Source organism: Corvus cornix, chromosome 1A (assembly GCF_000738735.6).
Source record: "Corvus cornix cornix isolate S_Up_H32 chromosome 1A, ASM73873v5, whole genome shotgun sequence".
NCBI classification, from domain to species: Eukaryota; Metazoa; Chordata; class Aves; order Passeriformes; family Corvidae; genus Corvus; species Corvus cornix.
In genome coordinates this window covers 12,268,942-12,292,857 of record NC_047057.1, presented here as the reverse complement: position 1 = coordinate 12,292,857, position 23,916 = coordinate 12,268,942, and the positions used below count along the sequence as shown (strand labels likewise).

The following is a 23,916-nucleotide window of genomic DNA, read 5'->3' as shown; positions in this document are numbered from 1 at the left end:
CATGTATTCATCCTCCAACAATAACTTTGCATGCAGAATGTGGGATCATCCCTGCAATCTGTACCAAGTTTTCTTATTTCTTGGTTTATCTCTTACTGTCGTGGATTGAAGTGTGTCCTTTAAGCCAGTGCCACTCATGCAGTGACTGTGAAGGACAGAAGGCTCAGGACCCCCCATGCAGTAGCCCATGGTGCCAAACAGCTTCATTTTCACCACTACAGCACCAGTCCAGCTCCACACAATGCTTCAACACAAGTAGAAACTTCCCTTTCCCCTAACAGCATCACATTCTCAGGAAGGAAGGCAGTGTCTTCTGGAGTGTTCTGTGAACATGTGACAATCCATCAGGACATGCAGGAGGTCTACAGCACTGGGCATTTCTTCCACACCTGGATTCAAGGATCACTAATGCTGTTGGGTTTTATCTGCTGGGGCAGTCTTGGTAACAATGACAACTTAAAAATGAACAGCTTTGACATACCAGTTTCTTCATTAGGCTAGGCTGGAGAAGAGGTCAGCATTCTCTTTTGAGCCACAGCTGTATTTTAATCGTGACACCTCCAACATCATGACTTGATTAACAAATAATTGATGTGGCTGTTATACTGTTTTGCCTTTCAGATCTTTTCAGAATGTAACAAAATTCAAGACATGCAGTGTCTTGAGACATGTAAACAAATAAAACTGAGGTATCAGTGAATACATATCGACAGAAAGGTGGGGTTTGGCAGAATCACTATTTTTGCAGAGAAAACAATTACTGTAGTCTGGAAGTTTGAAATCATCAGTTGAAATGTCCTCAAATGAAAACTCTTTTTACTCACAGTTGAAAGAATTCTTCTTGATAGAGCATCAGCAGACACCTTTTTTCTTTTAAATCTTCTCATCTTCTCTACTGAAAACAGATTTAGCTCCTACCTCTATTCTAGCTCAGCAATAACTCTCTCTTTTTAAGTCAGTCCTCTTTTGTACAAAAGCAAAAATCACAGCCTCTCTTTCTCACATCAGTCCTCTGAGTCATGCTGAGTTTAAAGGGTCTAATCCAGAGTTCTTAACCTGCCTGAATACTCTTTCTTGATTTTCTGTGGGCAATGTCTCCATCCTCCTGGTCACTTGTAACCCAATCACCATCATGGATCTCTTTACTCTGAAATGATGTCTCATTCAGAACAGGACTTTTGCATAAATAACCCATCACCACACACCATTTCCTCACTCTTTAACAGGAAATGTTGCCTGCATCTCTGATCAGCTCATGGTATCAAATAACATTGTACTTCCAATCAACGTCATCTACAGGTAAAAGGGTTTTTATACATCTTAAATCCCAGCAGAGCTCTCTCTTTCCAGTTCCTTCCTTAACATTGCCCTTTTTTATGATACATACCAAGGAAAAGAATTAAAAAAACAATAATTAGACTTCTGCTATGTTGTGATTATGGTTTACTCTGGTGATCAACCTGATTTGTCTCTCATCTACGTGTTTCCAGTTTTTTGATCTGTAACCTCACACACTGGAACAGAATATACAGGTCATAATTATGAAGCATGTGATCATATCTTGGAATGAAATAATATTATGCAAAGATCCTAGGGAATGGTGGGGAAGACTCTTAGTAGTTGGGCAAAGTCTGTTTTGCATTGAGGAGTGCTGACAGACTGAAACACCCACACTTAAATCTTACCTATTTTGACACCTTCACTTAACCCAGAAAGGGGACATTTACTTGTCATCTATATATACCTGTCACCTATATGATCCAATAACAGCCTGTTGATTGTGTACTTCTCACATGAAGAGGTAAATTAAGGGGCCAACAATCACTGGACCTACAGATGGGGATACCAAACAGAAGCCTGAAGGTGGAATATGGTGCTCAGAGTGTGGTAACGGTGAAATACTGCATGTGGTTTCCACGCTGATTTTATATAGTCAGTTTTGACTACTAAAAGAATAACAAGCAAAAATACTCTTTGCATGTCGCAAGCAGAGGGTATACCCCACTATGAGACCATACTAGTAAGTAAAGAGCTGAAAAAAACATTTCTAAGTGCAGATGTCAAAGGTAGCACAGATTTTTCTAGATAAAAGCTGAGTATAGGTTGTGTAAGTTAAGTGCTAGAATGCTTTGAGAAAAACTACAGTTGTTATAAATATTGACAAAGTAGCTCAAAGACATGAAGAAGAAAGAGGTCAGTCCTACATGGTCATTTATTGCTACCCAAAGGGTACTGAAAGAAAAAATACCTGTATCTACCAAGGTTTGTACTGCTTTTCTCTCCAAATCATATATTATTTATCATAGTTGAAAGAAACCACAACACACTGGTGATAAATGCTATAAAAGATCTACCACCTGAAACTATCTTGCTTTTCTTTGCTTATCACTTAACAAACAGACACTTTTTTATTGATATAGTGAATTAGAAATGGGAGATTAATACTTTATCACTGTTAGTCTTAGTGGTTAATTGCATTCATTTTACAAGTAAATTAATTCAGCTCAGTGCAAACAGCAAATCAATTTTTTTGCTGTCATTAGCACTAATCAATAATTAATTAGGATTATTAAAAATTGTTAGCATGGAATTTTTTTCCAATGCAGTTATCTCAATGCCAAATTTATTTTGCTGAGAGTTTGGCATAAGACTGAGACAGTTACATGATCATGGAAAATAAGCTGAAGGAAAGTTCAAGCTGAGAAGTAGATAGGATTTTTTACTAGCCTCAGTAAGTAGTCTATCTGACCATGATGAAATTTAGCTGCTGTTTTACTTTTCTAGATTAAAAATGTGATATTAAAGTTAAGTCAAGTCCAAAAATGTGATGACTCAGTTGCTGTGTTCTCCTGCAGACTCAATATTTTGTTGATTTTCTTTTTAAACATTAAATTAATTTTCAATTCCATATTGACAAAAAAATGTTGTGCTCTATCTCTCATAATTTATTGGAAGCTAGCAAAAAAAATCCCATGGAAATTATATTGCTGTGAGTATGAAACAACAATCAACTCAACCACTTCCAAAATAATACCAACCTCAAATGAAAGAAAACCATTTCACAATGAATGTATCAACAGTTATATGTCCAATTTAAGGAAAGCAAAATCCTCTCAACAGATTATGCTCCCTGGGAATGTGAATCCTGCATCACAGATGATGTCATGAGAGATAAAAAACCACTTTAGAATTGCTAGGATGTCATGTCCCAGTGCTGGAGACTCTGTAACTGGAGTAAAGCTGCAAGCCAAGGCTGTCAGGCTCTGTTCAGGGGAACATATGTCCCAGCATATGAACAAAGATAAATGTAGTGTGAGTTACTTTTTGGCACTATGGGGAGTTTAATACAGATGAAAACAAGTTTAAGTTTTATTTCAATTTACACTGGGATATACAAACAAATGCCAGTTATGCAAATTCATTGAGTCTAAACTCACATGCCTAAACAATTCAGTCTATGTTCAGGCATTTAGGCCTGTAAGCCAAGAATTTCCAGGTAGAACTAACCTGAGCTAGAAATGACATCACTTTGGCATGGCTTTCATAATCTGAATATATAATGATAAGTAACAGGTTTTGGTTACATACCTATAATGACATTCACCTTCCTTGGCCTTCTGATTTATAAAGAATATAAAATAACTTATCAAATCTATGCAGTTTTGTATTAAAAATTATACACTCCTGGTAAATGTTCTCTGTGAGGAGTACGTACATTCCTGCAATCTTCTGTGTACCTTCTTAGAGAAATAAGCATACAGGTTAATACACTGATTTAACTGAGGATGTTGGTGGTAGAACATCATTTCCCCAGAAAAATAATATGGAAAACAAATGTGCCTAGAACTAATGGAAATGTAACAAAAAAATTAAGATATCTCCAGCATGAATTGACTTTATTTATTGGCAGCTTGAGGAAAGGTATTTATTTTCTTTCCTTCACCTCTAACAGATTGCTTCCCTTGAGGCCTAAATTCAAAGTAAACTGTTATGATACTGTGCAACAGATTTGTCTGAGCAACCAGCTGAAATTTAGCAGTAATTGCCTATGGTGATATTTTTGTCAAATCTCATTTGGAGATCTCAAACTCTAGATCGTTCATCATATATTTCTGTCTGCAAAATCCTCTGCATTAGATACTAGGGGAGTATTTAATCCATAGAATTACTGTTTTTAATATTAATGAGTTATAAATGAGACCTTAATTACTACTAATTCCTTGAAAATCCACTGTTGGTGATTATAATCACTAACTATTAGATTGTTAAACATTCATCATTGTCTATCTTCAGCAAACTTAATGAGAAATTATGGATCAAATCTCAGTTTCTGATTCTGCTGCCAAGTGCTGGTGGAAGAGAACCCCTGGTGGCTATGAGCAGTGCCAGGTCACCGCTGGCATTACCCCTTGGCACTGACACAGGGGCTGACTGGGAGACAGAAAAAGATGTGAAGGGAATATACTGTGCTCCTGCCATCCACAGCCCACAGAACTGTCTCCAGAGACTGCTTTTCCTGATGTAACTAAGAGTCTTTTCATCCAAATCTGCTTTTACAAAGTCTAACTACCCCTGAACTTTCTTGTTTCATTATCAGGACAATGAGGAGATAAGTCACTTGAGATCTTTTCATCCATTTCGAAGAAAAATCACCCTGTATATATTTTAAATAATCTTTACCTGGGAATTTAAGTTAAGTGGATGACTTGTGTAATGGTAGATGATGACACTATCCTTGCTCTGTTGAAAGAGTTGTATCATCCAACAAGGCAAGAAATGTGGTGGCAGTCATTTCTTAAACCACCTCAATAGCGCTTTAAGGTGAACATCTTTCCAAAGTAATAATTTCTTCCTGCTCTTTGTCAAAGCTCTTTTCTGCACCTTTGTCAGCTGCAATTGACATTCTGGAATAGGAAGAGGCTGCTAAAAAATAATCTGGATACAGTCTTAATAGCATCCTACACAATGGTGTCTCTGGTAAAATAGAAAAGAAAGAAAGAAAGAAAGAAAGAAAGAAAGAAATAAAGAAAGAAAGAAAGAAAGAAAGAAAGAAAGAAAGAAAGAAAGAAAGAAAGAAAGAAAGAAAGAAAGAAAGAAAGAAAGAAAGAAAGAAAGAAAGAAAGAAAGAAAGAGAAAGAAAGAAAGAAAGAAAGAAAGAAAGAAAGAAAGAAAGAAAGAAAGAAAGAATCACTGCACATGTTCTATATACATAATTCCCTCTGTATAGCTCTACATACATACAGAACCTAGATAAATATGGATGTGTTTGACACATGGTTCTATTTAGATATAAAGACATACATAAAGAACATAATCTTGTTATGTTAATTAACTCAAATACATAAGAAATTAAATACATTAAGAAATGAGGAAACCCAGTGATTTGAACCAAAGGAGTGTATATTCTATATATAAAGTTTGCTGCTGAACTGGAACTATGTATGCAAAAACTTGAATGAATATTAATCACTACCTGTACTGAAAATAAGTTCCACAAAGAAAGAAGTGTTAATATAAAATATCAGACCACACAGTGAGAAAGGACTATCTCCTGCTCCGTTACACGCAAGTTTCAAGCCTCAGTTTACTGTTTGCTTTCTCATTTTGAATATATTTGGTATCTAGGCAACTCATAGTCAGAAAAGATAAAAAGACATGTGACAGCTTAGTATAAATTAAATAATTTAAAGCTCTTCAGAAATGCATATTGAGTGATATCAGTGAAAACTGTGGTTGATGAAAGATCTAAACTGAAATTTATTATGCTACACATAACCAGCTGTACTTAGGCATAATTCTATCTCTAGCAACTGCTACTAGTTTTGGCATCTTGAATGAAAATAAAAATCACACTTACTAAATTTAAGCAGTTTTACTGGGAAGTAGAGACTTTCTGTAGGAATATATGGACGCTGATACGCCCAAGTAATTAGCAGAACTGTGTTCAGTGGTCTTCTGTGGTAGTTTTTCATTTGCAGATTTAAGAGTCCAGTTTTCTGTGTTAGTTACTTCAGGTCAGCCCTGCAAAAACATAGTATTATAGTCCCACCACTGCAATCAATAACAGTATTCTTAATAATTTTAAATTATTAAAGCTATACAGAAAATAAAAAGAGTTTTACCTCATGATAATAATGGTGGCACTTTGGATTAATAAACAGAATTGTTATTGGGTATTTTGTTTGAGCTGCAGACTAGAAGCTAAATGAGGCAGGAGTGGGGGTCCCACTCAGTTAATAAGCGGACTTTTGGAAGCGAGGCTGCAATCACTGAAATATCTTTTGGTTTGATTTAATCTGGACTGGCTCCCTCAACAAGCTCTCTTTATAAACCACCCAAATCCTAGAAACAGAAAATGAGTGGAAGTGCGGACACAACAGGGAGAATAAGACTCTCCTCTGTGAAGTAATATGGATTTATGTTGTGTTGAAGTGACCTTGTGAGCGACTCCAGCATGAACCATTGAATCTCCAACAGAACCACTGATTTGAAAACTACATGTTTAAAAACTGACCTCTTGTTTTAGGAGTCTTGCTCAACTCCAAACCAAATTTCAGATTTGCTCAGTAGTCATCCATAGAAGATGCAAGTTCTAAACATCACTAAGAACTGCTTCCAAAGTATTTTGTTTCACCTCCCACATACTCCATACAAATGTGGACTTACTGAGACTTCTTTCAGTTATTATATTTGGGATTTTTTTTCTGAAACATGGTCCATCTGTATGCAGAGCAATCTGCCCCAACAGATTCCATGGTTTCAAAAGCTAGAAAAAAAGGTATTTCACTCTGTTGGGAAGCATATGTCTTGATATGACACTTTAAAACATACCTATTGTTCTAAATTAAGATTTTTTCCCAAATCAAGAAGTTGACTGAATTAGTAATACTACAGCTTTTGTTCACATATATGCAAATTCAATAGCAGTAAAAATAATTTCACCATATTATTATGCTTTGTCAAAACTGTGATAAATAGCAGGCCATTTAAAAAAAATAAAACTGTACACAAATTTGTATAGATAATCATAAATCAGTTGTGGGGGGTTTTTTGTGGGTTTTTTTTTTTTTTTTTTTTTGCTTCTCTTTATCTAATTTCATTCAGGTTGGTTTTGGTCCATTAATTTACAATGTGTATCTAAAGACCTGAAATACCGTTCAGGCCAAGCTATGATGATTGTGCATGTACATGCGTATTTACAAAAAAAACCTGACTGCTAAAAGTAAGTCATACTTGATTCACATAAGTCTTATTTACTTATTTAACATTTCACCCAGCTCGAACTACGAAAGGAATTTATCACTTTAGCTTTCATAACCCAGCATGCAGTTGTCACATTTATCCCTCTAATACAGTGTGCACTGCTGATGCATAACTTCAGCTGTAATTTGAACCTATGGTTATGGATTTTCAGAGCTTGACTGGAGCAGAGGCTCCACAGACTTGGATTTAACAGGTTTTGTGTATGAATCCATGTAAGTTATGTGCACTTTAAATATGTAAGTTAGGCTCTACTTGTCCACAAAAATCAGATTTGTTACCTGGCGTGCAACAAGCCAGTAATTATACACTCAAGAGAGACATTGATTATTTATTTCTGAGTTGCACAAGCCTGGGCACTTGATGGTATTCCAGAAATCAAGCACCCTACCAAAACTTTTTACTGTTTACACATTTTACCAAACTAAGGAATTAGTGTTAATTTCCTACAAGTTACAGAGTTCTTTTATTAATTAGTATTCTCTCTTCTGTGAACTAATGATGCTCTCGCTTCTCATGCTAATTAGTCCGCATGCTCAATCTTTCTCTTCTTTTGGGTCTGGGGGTTTCTTGGGTCCGTGGTCACGATTGCCCCTGTCGGAATTGCCTTTTACCCAGTCGGAGCTGATTTAGCACAGTTGGCTTTTTCAGTTTTCTCTTTATCTCGGGAGTACTGCCAACGGTCCTTGTGGCCCATAAATCCTGCATCCTTTGTGTCCACCAGCAGCGGTACATCCTTCTTCGCAAGCCTTGTTAACCTCCCCCGAGGTCTGACATCGTTGAAACATGTCCAGCCCTAAACCTTAACACGGCCACTCTACCAAGCAATTCGCCGTTCTATCACCTGGACACCACTTAGAGCTTGCTAGCCTCTCTCTGTTTCACGGATTAATTCTACCTTCTTGTTGATTGGATTTCAATGCATACAAAGATCAAAGAACATCCTTTCTCAAGGAAAAGTTTACATGTTCCGCATTTTGCAACACCCTCACGCCTGTCCCCGTGGGATAAATGCCTCAGCCCTAGGGCTCCTACAGTGGCACACTGCCCCCGCGCCTCTCCCGGTAGGATAACACAGGATATCCTCTGGGACATCCCTCTTGGGTAAGCGCCGGATCCCCCTCACGGCCGCTCCGCCCCGCCCCAGGCAGACCCGCCGTCCCCACAGCGCATGCGCTTGGCCCGGGAAGGCGGAGCGGCGGCGCGCGCGGCGGCGGCGGGAGCGGGAGCGAGTGAGGAGGCGGTGAGAGGAACCGGGGCGGGCGGGAAGGAGGGCAGTGAGAAGCAGAAGGGGCAGAGTTGCTTCTGCTCCGCTTTCTCTGTGGGAATCGGTGCGGGAGCGAAACCAGCCGCGGGCTGAGCCGCCCGCCGGGCCGGGAGCACCCTCAGCCTCGCACACGCGTGGCGGAAGGAGCCCTTAAGCTGCGCTCTGTGGAGGCCGGGGGTCGTCATTCCCCCTCAGCTGAGGCACGCCTGTGCCAGCCAGGGGGCTTGTAGGGCCTGAGGGGACGCAGGATCGTGTTAATCTCTTAAGTGCTGTCATTTTCTTAATGTCATCTTTTATGCTAGAGTGTGAAAAGGCTGCCAAGTGTAGGTATTTTAGGACCAGTGAGTTGAGAGAAGTCCTAGTAAATCATGAAGTCCCGCCATGAAGTTTAATTTGTGCTCTTAACAGCCTTACTTGGTCTCAGCTGCAAAGTAAGTGCTTTTTGCACCTTCGTGGTCTGGTTGGAGTCGCACGTGCAACCTTCCCCGGCCTGGAACATCCTGAATTCAAGTTTTGGCTGATACCGTTGTGTTATCATTGCCATGTAATCTAAATTAATTGTTTTGTGAACACGTTGCTCTAAGCATCCTTTCTTTTGTGAGCTCATGAATGGGGTCCCGTTGGAGAAAAGACGCCTACATACAGCCAGTGGAGATGTAGGTTTTCATCCAGGGGCTGAAATGTGTTTGCCATTTGCAGGGGTGTGTGAGAAGCAGACAGGGCTGGCAGATACGGTGCAATCAGCAGGCGATTTGTGCTTCCCCGGAGGGAAGTTTGGCTGGGAATGGCCTTGAAAAGCTGTGGTACTTTATGGCTTTAGATGTATTTAGGACACAGTCAAGCCTTGTCCTCATGCAGCCAGTGGAGAAAAAGGGCTGTCTTTTTTTCTTAAATTTACACAACTTTTTTCAGCCTTTTCTAGAACTTTTCCCCCACTTGTTTGTCCTTGGTTTTAGAGGCTCCTCTCATAATTTTTTTCTTTTCATCCTTCATATACCTAGCTAATTTTTTAGAGAGCAACCTTAATCAAGCTGTTTGGGTTTTTGTGTCTTCATTCTATTTTGAATAGACAACTGAATAGTTATTATGGAGAGATGCACAGACCCATTCAAAGCTGCTAAAATGCGCCAAGGCTATTTGTGTGGTTCTCTGTATAGGAAATAATTTGCTTGATACATATGATTATGGGGTTTTTTTGCCCCTGATAGCAGGATTACTTTGATTTCCCATACTTAATATGTGATTGACTTACAAATAGACTTATTTTTCAAGTCACTTCAGACCTAGTGTCTTGATATCTAACTGTGTCTTTATTATGTGTGATATGATAATTTACAAGTACTGGATTACTTATATTATCAGGGATGTCCTTTTTTTCCTCATTAATTCCACTTATTTTCCTGTTGATGATTCTACAATCCCAGCTTTTGCCTCAGAAAGCATTGAAGGCAAAGTGTAAAAATAAAAGAAAAAAATCTTTTCTCAGATCTATTTATGGAAATACTTACCAGAGATTAATCCCAAAAGGAACTCTGTTTTAAACTATTCTATAGATACATTTGCATTTACTAACCTCCTTGTACCCCAGTGGCTCTCCTGTTAGTGCAATCCGCTATTGCATTTCTCCTTCAGAAGTTTTTTTCCTTTCCCCTGCTATTTCTGATCTCTTCTGCTAACCTAATATTTTTTCCTGTGCTGTTGTACTTATACCCAGCATAACATGTTTGTTTAAAAGTGTTTGCAGTGCTTTGTTTATTATCTTGATGTTGATAACATAGAGATAATCCTGTCAGTTGGTATCCTTATTGCCTTAATGAAATTTCTAAACTTTCTTTTTGATTGTCAAGTTATGTTATGTTTGACAAAGTCAGAATCCAGCTGTTGAGGTTACTTCAGTTGACTCTCTGCATGTTGTCTGTATCACAACAGGTAAAAGTAGCATCTTTCCAGCAGCTTTGGAAGTGCAGACAAAGTATGTCTTTGACTGAGGTGTTTTTCTATATTCAGTCACTAAAATCCAGCCTTCCCAGTGTTACAGCAATCAAGACCTTTGTTTTTCCTTGTCTAGTCCTTGTCTAAAAGGTAGATTTGTGTTAATATTACAGTTTTATGTAACTGGTTTGGACTCCTACTATTTTTAAGGAGTATTTCTAGTCTTTGCCATCAACTGAATTTTCTTGATATGCCTCTGCTGCTTTCAAGATGGGGTAAGCGTTCCTGTAAGCAGCCAGAGAGCTAGTACTTTGTCATCCTTATCTTTCCTTATGTCCTATGTCTTTCCTGTTGTTAGTAAATCCTATTTTACTGACTGTTCAGGGAGGTGATGATCTGTGAATTATCTACTTTACTTATTTTCATTCTCTTGCTACTTTTAAGTGTATATAAAACCAGAACTAAATATGTAATTCCTCAGTTAACTAAACTAGGAAAATTCATTCTTGTATTCATTGCTCATATCCTGTGTGCCTTTCCATTTTGATTTGCTTTTTTGCATTTTGTCTGGTGTGGAAATGTCTGTATAATGCCTTACATAGTTAAGACCAATTTTGCCAAAGTCTTTTAAATCTATCATAGTTACACCCTTATCCTGAGCTAGAATGTCTGTTCAGTTTTTATGTCAATTCCCGTTTGTTTCCCTTTCATGCATATGGAAGCAAATAATAATGAAAACTTTTTATTTTCCAGATCACTCTATTTCTTGTCTCTGCACCTCAGAAGGGACGTGCATGTTTAGGTGACTAACTACAGGAATATCAAAATGCCTAATCTTGAACATCCAGCATACCCAGCATCTGACCTGCTTCACTTGGAAAGTTTGGTGCCATGTCGAGAATCCCAGGTGTCCATGTTGCTGTCAATATTTGGAGAGGTAGTGCTTTTTGTATTCTGTGTTTGAAGAGAACAGACATTCCACTGTCTTGGAGGGGAGAATAGAAATTTAAGAGTGTTTTTTTGATGTCATGAACATGCTTTGGTTGTCTCTTTGTTGAGGTTTTATTTTTTGTTACCCATCTTTCACATTAGTGTTTGGCAGTAGGTTCTAGTACATTGGAAGGTTGAAAGCTGTCTTGCAGCTGGAAGAATTTAAACAAACTTAAAGGTATTTGTGCCTTGCTCTCTCTGAAGCCACATTTTGCCACGACTCTGTTCTGTCTGCCAGTTAGTTCCAGGGAGTAAGCCTCTTCTTTTCGGACCTAAAGTTCTGGGGTAATTTTTTTTCAGTGTCAGTGTGGAAATTCTGTTTGGTTTTGACGTGTTAATCTAATATCTGAGTGCCTAAATTCTAAGTACATTAAATTGTTCTGATTCTTGGTAGTTTTGAGGCTGGTCGTAAGAGTCAGAAATCACTGGCTTGTTAGTTGATTCTGTTACTGCTTCACAAAACTGTGGTAAAAAGTAATAGGGATTTTTATCTGCAAACTTATAAGCAATTTATATGTCTGCTTACATTCAGTAGCAAAATGGAAATTTGTATCTGTTTTCTGTCTTTAACTATGGATAAAAATAATAACATCAAATTACAGCATTCAAGTTTTATATATATATTACAAGCATAGTGGCAACAACTCTTCTTAAAAATAGATACTTAAATTCTTGATAAATATACAGATGCTCTAACCTGCATGTCTTGCACAAGAGTGTTTCATCTTGGATAAATTGAATAGTGTTTTTCATAAAAAGCATAAATTTTATTTTTGTATTCATTTTTAAGTCAAGATACAAAATTCTTAGAAATGAAACCACAAAAATAAGTACCTGTTCAGAATGGAAAAAAAAGAACAATTCAGTTATTTTTCCCTGCATCTTAAGAAAAAAATTACATGAAATAAACAGCATCAGGACAATTAAATAAGTAGATACATAAAATATTGCCTTGTGAGAGAAAAGTAGGCTTTACCATCTCCACTTGCATACCATTTAATTCTTTTCTGTTTGGTGCTAATGAAAAGGCAGTTTGTAGTGTTTGCAGAAGGTAGGGCAATGTATGGCTTGCAATTTGGGCTTGCCAAGATTTAGTTTCAGTTAGTTAACTAATTTGAATTAAGAGCCCGCTGCTTTTCTCTGTGTGTGTGTTTTTGTTGTTTGTTACAGCAGTTTCACTGACAGTTATGTGATACTTGATTCTTGCAACTTACCCTCCCATCATTTCAGTGAAGATGAAACATAAAACTTGATTGTGTTAATTCCATGATAATTGGTGTATTTTATATTTAATGCCTCAATTTAGAAGATAACTTTTCTTTAAGAGGGAAAGTTCATTGATAAATCTTTCATCTATTGAATGAGAAAGAAGAATTGAAACAGCAACAGCTTTTTTTTTTCTCCCCTTAGCGTCAGCAGTTTAGTTTTCCATCCATCTTTATCTATGGACATACATCTAGTGGAAAGACTTATGTGATGCAAACTCTTCTAACTACCTTACAGGTAAGAATGGTCACAGTGGATATTGAATTTACAATTTATAACCATGGTTCCTCAAAACAGCCTCTACTTTCTCAAAATGGTTTGTTTCCTCAACCATTTCTGCCTTCCTGATTCTTTTCCTCCACTTAGTGTGTTGTGAATTCATCACTCTTCTCACTAATGCACTTAGGATAAAATGAAGTTGTACATACTGAGATACGATATAAATCATAATAACTTTTAAGAAAGTTTAAAAAAGATTAAAAAGGAGGCAAATATTGTTCAGCTTGTCTCCATGACTTAGCCTGAAGTAGCTCCATTGACTCCTTGTTTTAATTTTTCCCAAAACATGTTTTAAAGTCCTCCTAAGTTGAAGGGTGTCATTACAGAAATTTTCATCTAGATCTGTTAATATCTCTGTTTTTGTCAGTCGTGAAATTCAGGGATTTAAATCCAATGACAGGTGCCCACTTAATGCCTAAACCATAAATTTCCACTTACGTGTTTCTATGGCCCTGGTGCTTTTGGCTTGTCCACAGTGAGTTCATCACTTTCCTGCAGGACTGGGTTTTATGTGGAAACCCCCTTCATAAAAAATTCTGCAGAGGGAGAAGAGTAGAAGGCAGGGTTTTGTGATTCTCTTCCGTGAAGTAGCCTTTTCATGCATTGCTCACAGCACTGTGCTGACCTCTGGCACCGTATCCAAAGATGTGACCAGACCCTGGAAAGCAGCTGGTTCTAAGCAGCAACTCTTTCTACAGAATGTCTTGTACCATGTTTAGGTGTCTCCTATGTAATGTAGAGGTATGAATCACATCTGAGGCACCTGGCTTTCCTTCTGCTATGGAGGTGCAGCACTTTGAATAGCTGCTTTTGGTGATGTAACCCTTTCCTTTTAATGGTGTTCAAAATCATATAAAAGCTTTTTATTACCTGCTATGTGAGTGGGATTGCCAGCATGTACTTCCCCACATCTGCTGAATCATATGCCATATATTGTATTTTAAGTAGAAAGACTGGAACGAAGTACTTGGGGTTTTTTTTTTTTTTTTTGGTTATAGACAAACACATTGCTCCATCCCAGTGACTAATGTTTTCCAGAGGTTTTAATGTTAAGTGTGAAAAAGAGCATCTGCCTTACCAGAGATTATGGAGTTGTGCAGATAAGCTATGTCTTAAAAATAGGGTTGCTAGAAAATTATCTTTTTTTGCCTTACATAGGTTTGACTACTGGTAATATTTTGTTGGTTATAGTGTCTTCTATTTAAAGACAAATGATTGTAGATTTTCAGTATTACTAAATTGATACTGATAATGTATCTCATACCCTGTTTTTTTCACTCACTTTTTGCTCTGAAAAGATCTGGTTTTCTAAAAGTACTCTTCACAATCATGCTGATCACACAAGTCTGATATAGAAGCTTACACTTTATCATTTGTGTGCACTGAATGCCAAAAGCATTCAGAGTAATTCTGGGGAGTGTGCTCCTAGATTACTTTCTTTGTAATGTAAGTTTGATATGTCTGTGTTTTCTAGACACTGTAATTTGTAATAAGACATTTTATGATACTGTAATGTCTTACAATTGTCTAAATTTCTTTGAACTAAATGCTATTTGGTTTTCTTTTTATGTATTGCTCACAATTTTTCAACAAAGTTAAAGGATACATTGTGTTTCAGCTTTTAAACATAATTAGAAGGTACACGGTTCCATTTGAACATTCATCAGCTCTCTTCAGTTTGTGATACATAGTATTTTGACTAGGTACATAATTGATCCCTTTTTTTTTAACAAGGTTTTTTTTTTTGTTTTTTTCTATATTCTGTTGGCAGGGTATGGTTTCTTTCATTCTCTCATATGGAACAGAAAACTATTTCTGGAGTATTTACACTGAAAAAGCCAAATACAGTTGTATCATTTTTCTTGTTCTCTTCAGCTTCCTCATGTGTTTGTGAACTGTATGGAGTACTTTACATCACGACTTCTTCTAGAAGAAATTCTCATCCAGTTGCAAAGCTCTTCTTCTGACACAGAGCAGGCCTGTCCTGTGCGTTGTGATACTTTGAATGACTTTGTTCGTCTGTTTAAACAAGCTGTGGCGAGTCGGGAGCTTCAAGATCAAACATTATACATTGTAAGTAATTTCATTTTATTGTCCAGTGCCATTCTTGCTAAGAGGGTGTAAGTAATTGCTATCAATAATTTGACTGTGAAATGTGTGCCTCATAGAGCAGTTTGCACAAAATTTTGCTGTAGACCTCATTCAGAACCTGCTGACAGATTCCTTCTGTTGGTTTACAGGCTTTAGGTGAGGTTCTCTATTTTTGCTGGTTTTACAATTTTTTTGACAGAAAAACTATATAGTATAACTAATAATGAGCATAAATTATACCACACATTTGAATTGGAGCATCAAACCTAACCTACAAAATAGTACCAGTAGTCAAACCTACCTAAGGCAAAAAAAGATGATTTTCTAGCAACCCTGTTTTTAAGACATTGCTTATCTGCACAACTCCATAATCTCTGGTAAGACAGATGCTCTTGTAATAGTGTTACAAAGTATTTAAATGTAGAGAGCCTGTATTTGTTTTATTATTAGTGAGTCATGCTTACCTGTTTCCTTGTGAAAATAGCTTCACAAATGAGAAAGCAGAGGTGGGGAAGAGGGCAGAAGGGAATATGGAGTATGCAATTGACAAGGCTTGGTTGGCTAGAATAGAGCTTAAGAATAATATTAAGGAACTGAAATGCATAACTTCTTCTGTAAAAGTGCTTTTGAGATTTTTCATCTTCAGCTACACTTTCGGCCCTCTGAAACAGGACCTGTAGTTTTAAAATTAAGGTGGAAAAAAAAGTTTGCAATGAAAAAATTGATGATATGCTCAAGTGGAATAAACAGCAGATTGCAGGAAAAATAATCAGAATTTAGGTTGCAGGAATGATTGAATCAATGTAGTACTAGAAGACTAGGATTTGGTTTAGGTCTTTGGGGTTTTTTAATGTGATAATCGTAACTACATAAAGGGGTCAAAATTTGCAGACATCTATAACAGCATTTATTGTGCTGAGAGATGAACATGGAAACAAGTTTCAGTCATACAAGAGGCCTGATGAAAGGACACTATGAAGGCTGTAGTATTAGTGATGTGTAAATATATATATATATAGTGGACCTGCAAAATATACAGACTGAAATTTCAGGCCAGCAGTAGGAATTCAGGTTTTTTTAAAAGAGTTGAAATTGATTATATAAGAAAACAAGAATGTGGTTAAGATTGATTGCTGTGAGAAACATGCAGAGTGATTACTCGGGGTCATTGAGCTCTCAGTGTGCCCATACTGCTTTGGGGGTTTTTTGCAATCAAACAAGAAGTTCATAATTATACTGAACATTCTTCATTCTGTTTCACAGGTTATAGTTAAAGAAGTTTTATTTTCATTTAAAAATACTTAGCCACTGAGTTAAATAACTTCACATCATGTTTAGTGGAAACTACTATCTCATAGTTTCCTATAGGTCACAGGGTTAATAAATTTGACATACTTCTTAAAAATGCAATGAAGAAAACAATGAGCCAACATGTAAAACAGATAACAAGTTATAAATAGACAAGTAACTCACTGTCACAAAAGTGTGTTGACATTCGTCAGCAATTCCATAAGCACAAAATTTATCTCTCTAATAACCGTCAGTGAATTTCGCAAAATACTTCTTATGGTAAAATTTTACTTTCAGATTAATATTTGGATTAAAAACTATTCTACTGCAGTAAAGAATTCTTCATGTATTCTATGAAAATTGGCATCATTCAGAAAATTAGAAAGTTCTTGAACAACGGTTGTAGAAAATAAAGCATTAAATAACTACAAAGGTTCAATTGTATCATGAAAATAGTTGTTGCATATGAAGAATTAAGTATTAAATTAGTATTTCAGTTACCTTCTGCATGGGAACAGACAGGAATGGGAGAAATCAATTCATATTTATTAACTTATGCCATCTGGATTTATTGTAGAGCAGTTTAAATTGAGACTGATGGAAAACCAGCATGCTGCTAGCATAAACTGGCAATGCTAACTTACTCTATTTAATTTCAGTAGTAAATAATGCAATATTTCAGCTCAATTAACTCAGTAAATTAAGATAAATGTTTACTTTCAAGAAAAGGAATCTCAGTTTTTCTCTTAACCCAAGCATAGGTGCTGAATGCTTGTGATTACTTATGAAAAATGAATTTATTCATTTTAACGACCTGAAAAATTGGAGCAGATATAACTTGTAGTCATTTATACATTTACAATATTTAGCACTTACAGAAGCATCAAGCTACTTTTTTAATGTAAGTGAGCAGCCAGTTTTAGAAAGTATAGGCTTTTTTAAAAAATTGTAGAGTGACAAGTTTACATGGACACTAAAGAATAAGACATAGATTTATAGACCTGGGGCAAGGCTGTTTCTGTGAACCACTTGACTTTTTCCACAAGCCAGGGTCACAGTGTATTTTTTCTGCTGTAAGTAGGAACTGTAGTTTGTTTCCCATTTAACTAAAAAGTGCGATCTGCTCAGGTCAAGACCTTAAATCTTTGTGTTTGGGAGCTGCATGTCACTGGGTCCAATAACCAGTATTTTACTAGTAAAAATATGTAGCCTCTCTTTGGTCTGTAGTGTGAAGCAGTTTTCATTCCTGAAGTCATTTATTACATGAATCAAATGCAGATACCAATATAAAATCATATGTTGTAGTTTTAAATAAATTCCCAAGAAGTGTGAGGTACTCATGCAGAGAGAGTTCTTTCAGGTTTGTGTGGTAGGATTTTGAAATAATATTTTCAGAAAATGTTTGGTTGTCCACATAAAATTCTTTTCCTTACAGTGGGCAACAGAAATGATAGATGTCATAAGATTTTGGTAGAGTGAAGATATGTAATAGGATAGAAAATATAATTTTCTAGGGACCTATAGTTTTTATCTCAACAGCAATAATTCAAAAGAAGTAATGAATTTCATATTTAGATTTATACTGCAAGTAGTATATAAGCCACAAAAGAAATGTGTTTCTATTCTCTTTTTCCATTCTTGTCAAGATTTTAGGGGTACTGGGAATACACATTTTTTACCAAAGGGTAAACATGCATGTCTTCATGCTTCTGTTTTTCTTCTCCAGACTCCAAAATGTTATTTGCTTAAGTTGTTTCTTGTTTAAGCTGTACATATGCTACGCATCTGTTACTGCTATGTGGGGTTTGCCTACAATAAATCCTGTAAATTTCTAGGCTACAAACTATGGCAAGAAAAGTTTTTCTCAAAATTCAGTTCAGCGAATTCCAGATGATAGCTAATTTTTTGAAAATATCAGCTCTTACTTGTTTCTGAAAAGTAATTTCATAGTGGGAAAAGATAACTCTCCTAGAAGTAAGCAAGTATTTACAGTGCTACTGTACTGCATGCACTTTTAAAATATAAGAAGAATTTTGAGCAAAAACTGAGGTTTCAGTGGTTGTTAAGGATATAATGACTTTGTTGTGATATTCCTGACTGGACTTGAATAATAGTTCTTCCTGCCATAAGGCATGAGAATGTTGTCTAGGGATTGTATGCATTTTAGATGCAGAGCTGCTTGGGCTTCCTGGAAGCACATTTGTAGCAATAATCTCTCCAATTCAGTTTCCAGCAGCTAAGAATTTATTTTAAGTCCATGCAAGGGTGGAAGTTGACTTTGTCTATATAATATAATTGTTTTATTAAAAGGTTCTGGATAGAGCAGAACAGCTGAGGGAAATGGAAGCAAACATCCTGCCAGCATTTCTTAGGCTTCAAGAGTTGGTAAGTGTCTGGAAAGAAATTATTTTATGTGTCCTGCATATTGAAAGTAACTGAACATGTGGTATCTGTACATCCAGGCTCACAGATAAGTGATTCTTTAGATGAGAAAAGTTGCGAAATTAACCCTCACTCCCCCAAAACAGTGGTCAAAACTAGAAACCAAACTAGAATTTAAACATTGGGAGATTTTTATTAGACACTTTAGTTTTTTTTTTTTTAAATTGTGGTTAATGGTGTCTTATTTACAATCTGATGTGTTGTAGATTCTTTGGAGGCTTGTGTCAGATATGTAGCTGTCTTTTCTAGATTATTTGTCTTTTTAAGAATGAGATCTTCAGGAGACTACCAGCTGTTTAATTTGGCTGGAGCTGTACAGCTCAGCAGCTGTGAATGTGCTTTGACTTGCTAGAGTTTTCTCACACTTCTCCTGGAATTGTGCTGCGGTAGGTTTCTGATTGGAGTAAACCACTGTGTGCTTTCCTTTCTCACTTCTAAAGCATCAAAGCTTTTGCTTTGAAATAAGGACAAATGGTACATTTCCTAAAAAGAAACAAGACAAAACCAGAAGTTGCTGGTACTTTGAAATGTCTGAACATGTAAATAGCTGAAATTATACTTGTTATCTCAAAGCTTTTAGTGGTGCTCTTAATCTTCTGGTCACATTGATTTCTCTATTGAATGAAGACTGATCCACAGCTGTGTTCTTAATCCTGACAGCTGGTGCATTTTCTGTCTCTTTTTGTCTGTTCTGCCCATGTTCTGGATGATGCTGCTCCTGAAGCAGAAACAACCTGTTCTGCAGAGAAAGGAGGCAAAATTGGGTTTATAATGCTGTTCAGGGATCACAGCCCCATAGACTAAAACTTAAATGTTTCAGAGGAACACTCCCAAATTCAAAAGTAACCTCCAAATAAGCTTGTCTGTCTTCTTGAATGCTGATATTCCAGTTGCCTGAATTCTGGATTCTGGACTGGGGAGACCTTTTAAAACAATTGTGCAGTCAGTGTTGCAGAGCAATGTTGTTGGTGCAAATCTACTGCATCTCTTCCTTTCCTGAAGTGAAAACAGACCAGAAACTCCACTAGTAGTAAAGGATATCATGGGACTGGAGGGTTGCTGCTGAAGAATAGGTCCGGGATGCTTGATTTCTCTGAGAATTTTGGTGGCAAGTGCTGAAGTTCTTTATATTGGATGATCAGTCAGGAAGTAAACTGAACATATCTTAGTGCTTGTGTCAGCTGAACATTAGGAATTCTGGGAGAGGAAACCAACAGAAAGAAATGCAGGAAGATACTGTATTATTGAAAGGGCAAAAAATATTTATGTTCCATTAAAAAAAGGAAGAAGAAACAGTCAAGAATATGGGTGGGTGCCACTTCACCAAGAAGTGGGAAAAGTGAGATAAAAAAAAGAAGATTCTCACTAAATTTCAGGGAAAGGAATAGCATTTAAACTTCTTTTAAGTCATTCATAGCTCATATTCACAGCACTGTCAATTCAGTCAGGTTCCTTCCTTTTGTTTTATGGAGGTGCCTCAATAGTTTTCAAATGTCTTTCTTGAAGAACCATATTTAAAAACATCTTTTGTTATTCAGAATTTTTGGTATGGTTGCAAAAACCTTGCAAAGAGGAAGAATGACACATCATCTTCACAGATAGTTTTAGCTTCATATTAAGTAGTTAATATTTTTAAGGGTGACCAAAATAAGGAATATTGTTTGTAATATGAAGCATTTTGTTACTTATTGACCAAAACATCCAACCTGAGGCAGGTATTTTGTCAATAAAAAATTGGTTAAAAAGAATATGTTACTGTGAACAGCCCCATTGTTGGTAACTAGTAAAACAGTTGGGAAAGTAAACAGGTAATACTTACTACATGCTTGGTTTGGGATGTATGTGTTTGTTTTTAAAGACCAGATTGCCTTTAAAATAAAGTACAAGATAGCTTGGTTCCAGAAGTGCTGAGATTTCTTTTTGCTTTTTAACTTTTCCTGTTTGCTCTGAAAGTCTGTGTTTAATTACTAAAGTAAAATGTTCTCTTAATTTTGGGATGGAATCTATTTGGTATTGTGTATCACCCCACAAAACTTACATGTCAGTGAAATGGCAAGGGTTGGAGAGAAATATCATATAATTATGAAGATTTGCAAATGTATGAGCTGCCTGATTAGGCCAGCTGAAGCTTTAATACAAATTACTAGCATAGTAATAAACTCTGAATTCAATGGTTTTTATGAAACAGAAAAGTCACAATAATAATTTTTCTCATTGATGCTCTAAGATGCACTGTTATTTTGTTATTTCTCTGCCTGTCACTCTCTCATTCAGTTTTTTCTCTTCCCTGTGTAGACTGACAGAAATGTGACAGTTGTCCTGCTCAGTGAAATAGTGTGGGAGTTGTTCCGTCCAAACGTTGGATGCTTTGAGCCATTCACCATGTATTTTCCTGATTACAGCATAGGTAAACTAATTTTTAAACCTGCTTTTTGGGGGTTGTAGAACACTTTGTCAAAAGGCCATTCAAAGGTTGTTTGCATGTTTATCAGTGTGCCTTTTACAGAACCTGGAATATGTAATAGCTACTGGAATGTAAAATCCTATATTCACACAACCTCTAAAGGTCTTGTGTTTTTCCACTTGCCAGAACATCTCAAAGTAATGTTTTGATTCCATGACATTTGCTGGTTCTTAAAATCAGTGTAGGTTTCGTTGGATTTTGTTGCAGGTTTTTTTTAGTGATGGCTTTTGTTTGTTTTTCCACAAATGTGGTCAATTCATTAAGTTGGCTTTAAACAAGCAACGTTTATTTTTAAACAGGACATCTGCAGAAGATCTTGTCTCAGAATCATCCCCCAGAATATTCTGCAGATTTCTACTCTGCATATATCAATATTTTGCTTGGTGTCTTCTACATGGTCTGTAGGGACCTGAAAGAACTTCAGCATCTGGTGAGATGAGCTTCTTTAGAGTTGTTGTTTTGTTTTGGGTTGTCTTTTGCCAAATGAAAGTCTATGTTTATTGTTGCTCTGAAAGTCAAGATTTATTGTTGAATATGGACAAAGAGAAAATTAGAGAACATAGGATGTTTTGGGTTGGAAGGGACCTTAAAGATCTAGTTCCAGCTCTCCTGCCATGGGTAGGGACACCCTCCAGTAGACCAGCCTGCTCAAAGCCTCATCCAGCCTGGCCTTCAACACTTCCAGGGATGGGGCATCTACAGTTTCTCTGGCAGCCTGTTAATGTCTCACCACCTTCATAGTAAAAAAGCCTTCTTTATATCTAGTGTAAATTTTCCCTCTTAAGAATGTGTTAGCTTAAAATGCAGTTGCCCTAAAAATCCCTAACCAAAGTTGCAGTCATTTTGGTGGCTGTAAAGGGCTTCCAATGCTGTGTGGTTTTCTGGTAATACATTGAAAGTATTTGGAAAAAGGCATTTTAACCATATAATGTAGTAGCAAACAAACTTAACAGAAGAAAATTAAATTACTTGATGGTGACCTTTGCATAAGAAAAGCTTAATAGCAATAACAAACATCTTATTCAATTATTATTTAAATAACTATACTGTGTACAAGGAAATTTTACAAGTTTGATGGTATCAGCAAACAAATTGGTGCTCAAGAGATGATCTGAATGTTCTGCCTGTGTTTCCCTCAGGAACATATTGCTAAATTTCAGCTGAACTTGTCTGTTAACCATACAGGTTTTATATTTAAATGAGATTGCTGGAGACAGAAATAGAAAACAGGGGTCACAGTTCCTGCAGACATGTACTTGAGTGGCTCTGCTTAAGAGAATTTCATTAGCTTTAGATGCACTATTTGCTTGTGCAACACTATGAAAATACTTATGTGATTGGACCCTAAATTCTTTATGTGGTTGACAAGTCTCTTCTGTAGAAGATAGTGACAGACACATAAAACTGAATGTAGGCTTCTGAACTCCTTAGTGTCTAATATAGATTCTAAATGTATATGCTATTATGTGTGATTACTAATAATACATTCTAGAATTTTATTAGATTTATAAATGGAAGTTACTGCATTGAGTTCTGTGTATTAGCACAGAGATTTATTAAAGTGCAGTAGGACAAAAAGAGAATGAAATATGAGGATTGGTGTTTTACAAAATTCTGTGTGATATTGATGTAAACATTTTAGAGGAAAGTCTAGATTATAGTATTGTCAAAAATCTCTTAATCTTCAGGCAAACGAAGTTCATTTGCATATGGAATATGTTAGCAGGTTTTTTTGTGATTGGTTGATTTTTTAAAATAAATAATTTCTGTGTGTGTTTAAGTGTGCTGAACTTCTCCTGGAATGGAAAGTTTTATGTGAAAATGAAGGGAGTAAGTTCATGAAAACATTTTTACTGCATTTATACTGATAAATTGTTATGTTAGTTTAAAACAATGCAACCCCTTGAGTACAGTAAACAGATCTTGCTGAGCTCAAAGCCATGTAACTTGTGATAGATTGCTTCTCTTTGTATTTTATGGTACAAAAATGTTACCATGTTTTACAGTGTAATGTTTGTAAGCAAGTGGCATAATTATTGACTGAAAAAGAATTTGTTGGTTTTGCAAAGGAATGAATTACCCTACTAGTTATACTCTGTAGCTGGATCAGATAGGTAGTACTTTAATGTGTTCTATTTTTTGCTTTCTGTAGGCAGCACTCAATTTTGCTAAATACTGTGAACCAGTGGTCAGAGGGGAAGGTAAGGCGCTGTCCTTAGTTTGAGTGGGTGTATGAGAGCAGGTGCTGTTCAGTGGGTTTTGGTGAAGATTTTGCTTTGATCCTGTGGTGTGGTGACACAGTGGTTCTCAGGTCACGAGAGCAGTGCTTGTTCCAGTCATAGCCAGTCACTAGCACTTGCAGCAGAAGCGGTACGTGGTATTTGGTGGTAGTTTTTTAGGAAACAAAGATGGAAATACCCTGAAAATTTTCTTTCCTCCTATAGATCTTTCTCCTCACTCAACCATCAGGATTTCTGCAAATTAATGCGATAAGTTATTTCTCTGTTGAGGCCTAGAGAAGACAGAAACCAAGAGGAGAGGTTCTGTCAAACTGACACAGATTATCTCAGAATAGTCATAGAGGAACAGGTGCTTGCTGGATGGATGGTGGTGGTGCATCATCCTAAAGCAGCAC

At 36.6% G+C, this 23,916-nt stretch overlaps 1 protein-coding gene across 5 annotated transcripts in view; it reads left to right on the top strand.

The window, feature by feature from the left end:
* Positions 1 to 8,462: 8,462 nt before the first annotated feature.
* The window catches only part of ORC5 (origin recognition complex subunit 5), a 68,815-nt gene continuing 53,361 nt past the window's right edge, over positions 8,463 to 23,916 (top strand). For 4 of the 5 annotated variants that reach the window (XR_002044660.2, XM_010395647.4, XM_010395646.4 and 1 more), the window contains exons 1-8: positions 8,463 to 8,503; positions 11,213 to 11,396; positions 12,860 to 12,952; positions 14,870 to 15,067; positions 18,686 to 18,760; positions 21,113 to 21,224; positions 21,581 to 21,711; positions 23,434 to 23,482. Coding sequence is in view for 4 of the 5 variants with exons in the window: in XM_010395647.4 (XP_010393949.2) it covers positions 11,286 to 11,396; positions 12,860 to 12,952; positions 14,870 to 15,067; positions 18,686 to 18,760; positions 21,113 to 21,224; positions 21,581 to 21,711; positions 23,434 to 23,482 (769 nt within the window). In the remaining variant the exon portion in view is untranslated. The remainder of the gene's footprint in view (positions 8,504 to 11,212; positions 11,397 to 12,859; positions 12,953 to 14,869; positions 15,068 to 18,685; positions 18,761 to 21,112; positions 21,225 to 21,580; positions 21,712 to 23,433; positions 23,483 to 23,916) is intronic. The other variant, XM_019283653.3, reaches the window with a different exon arrangement.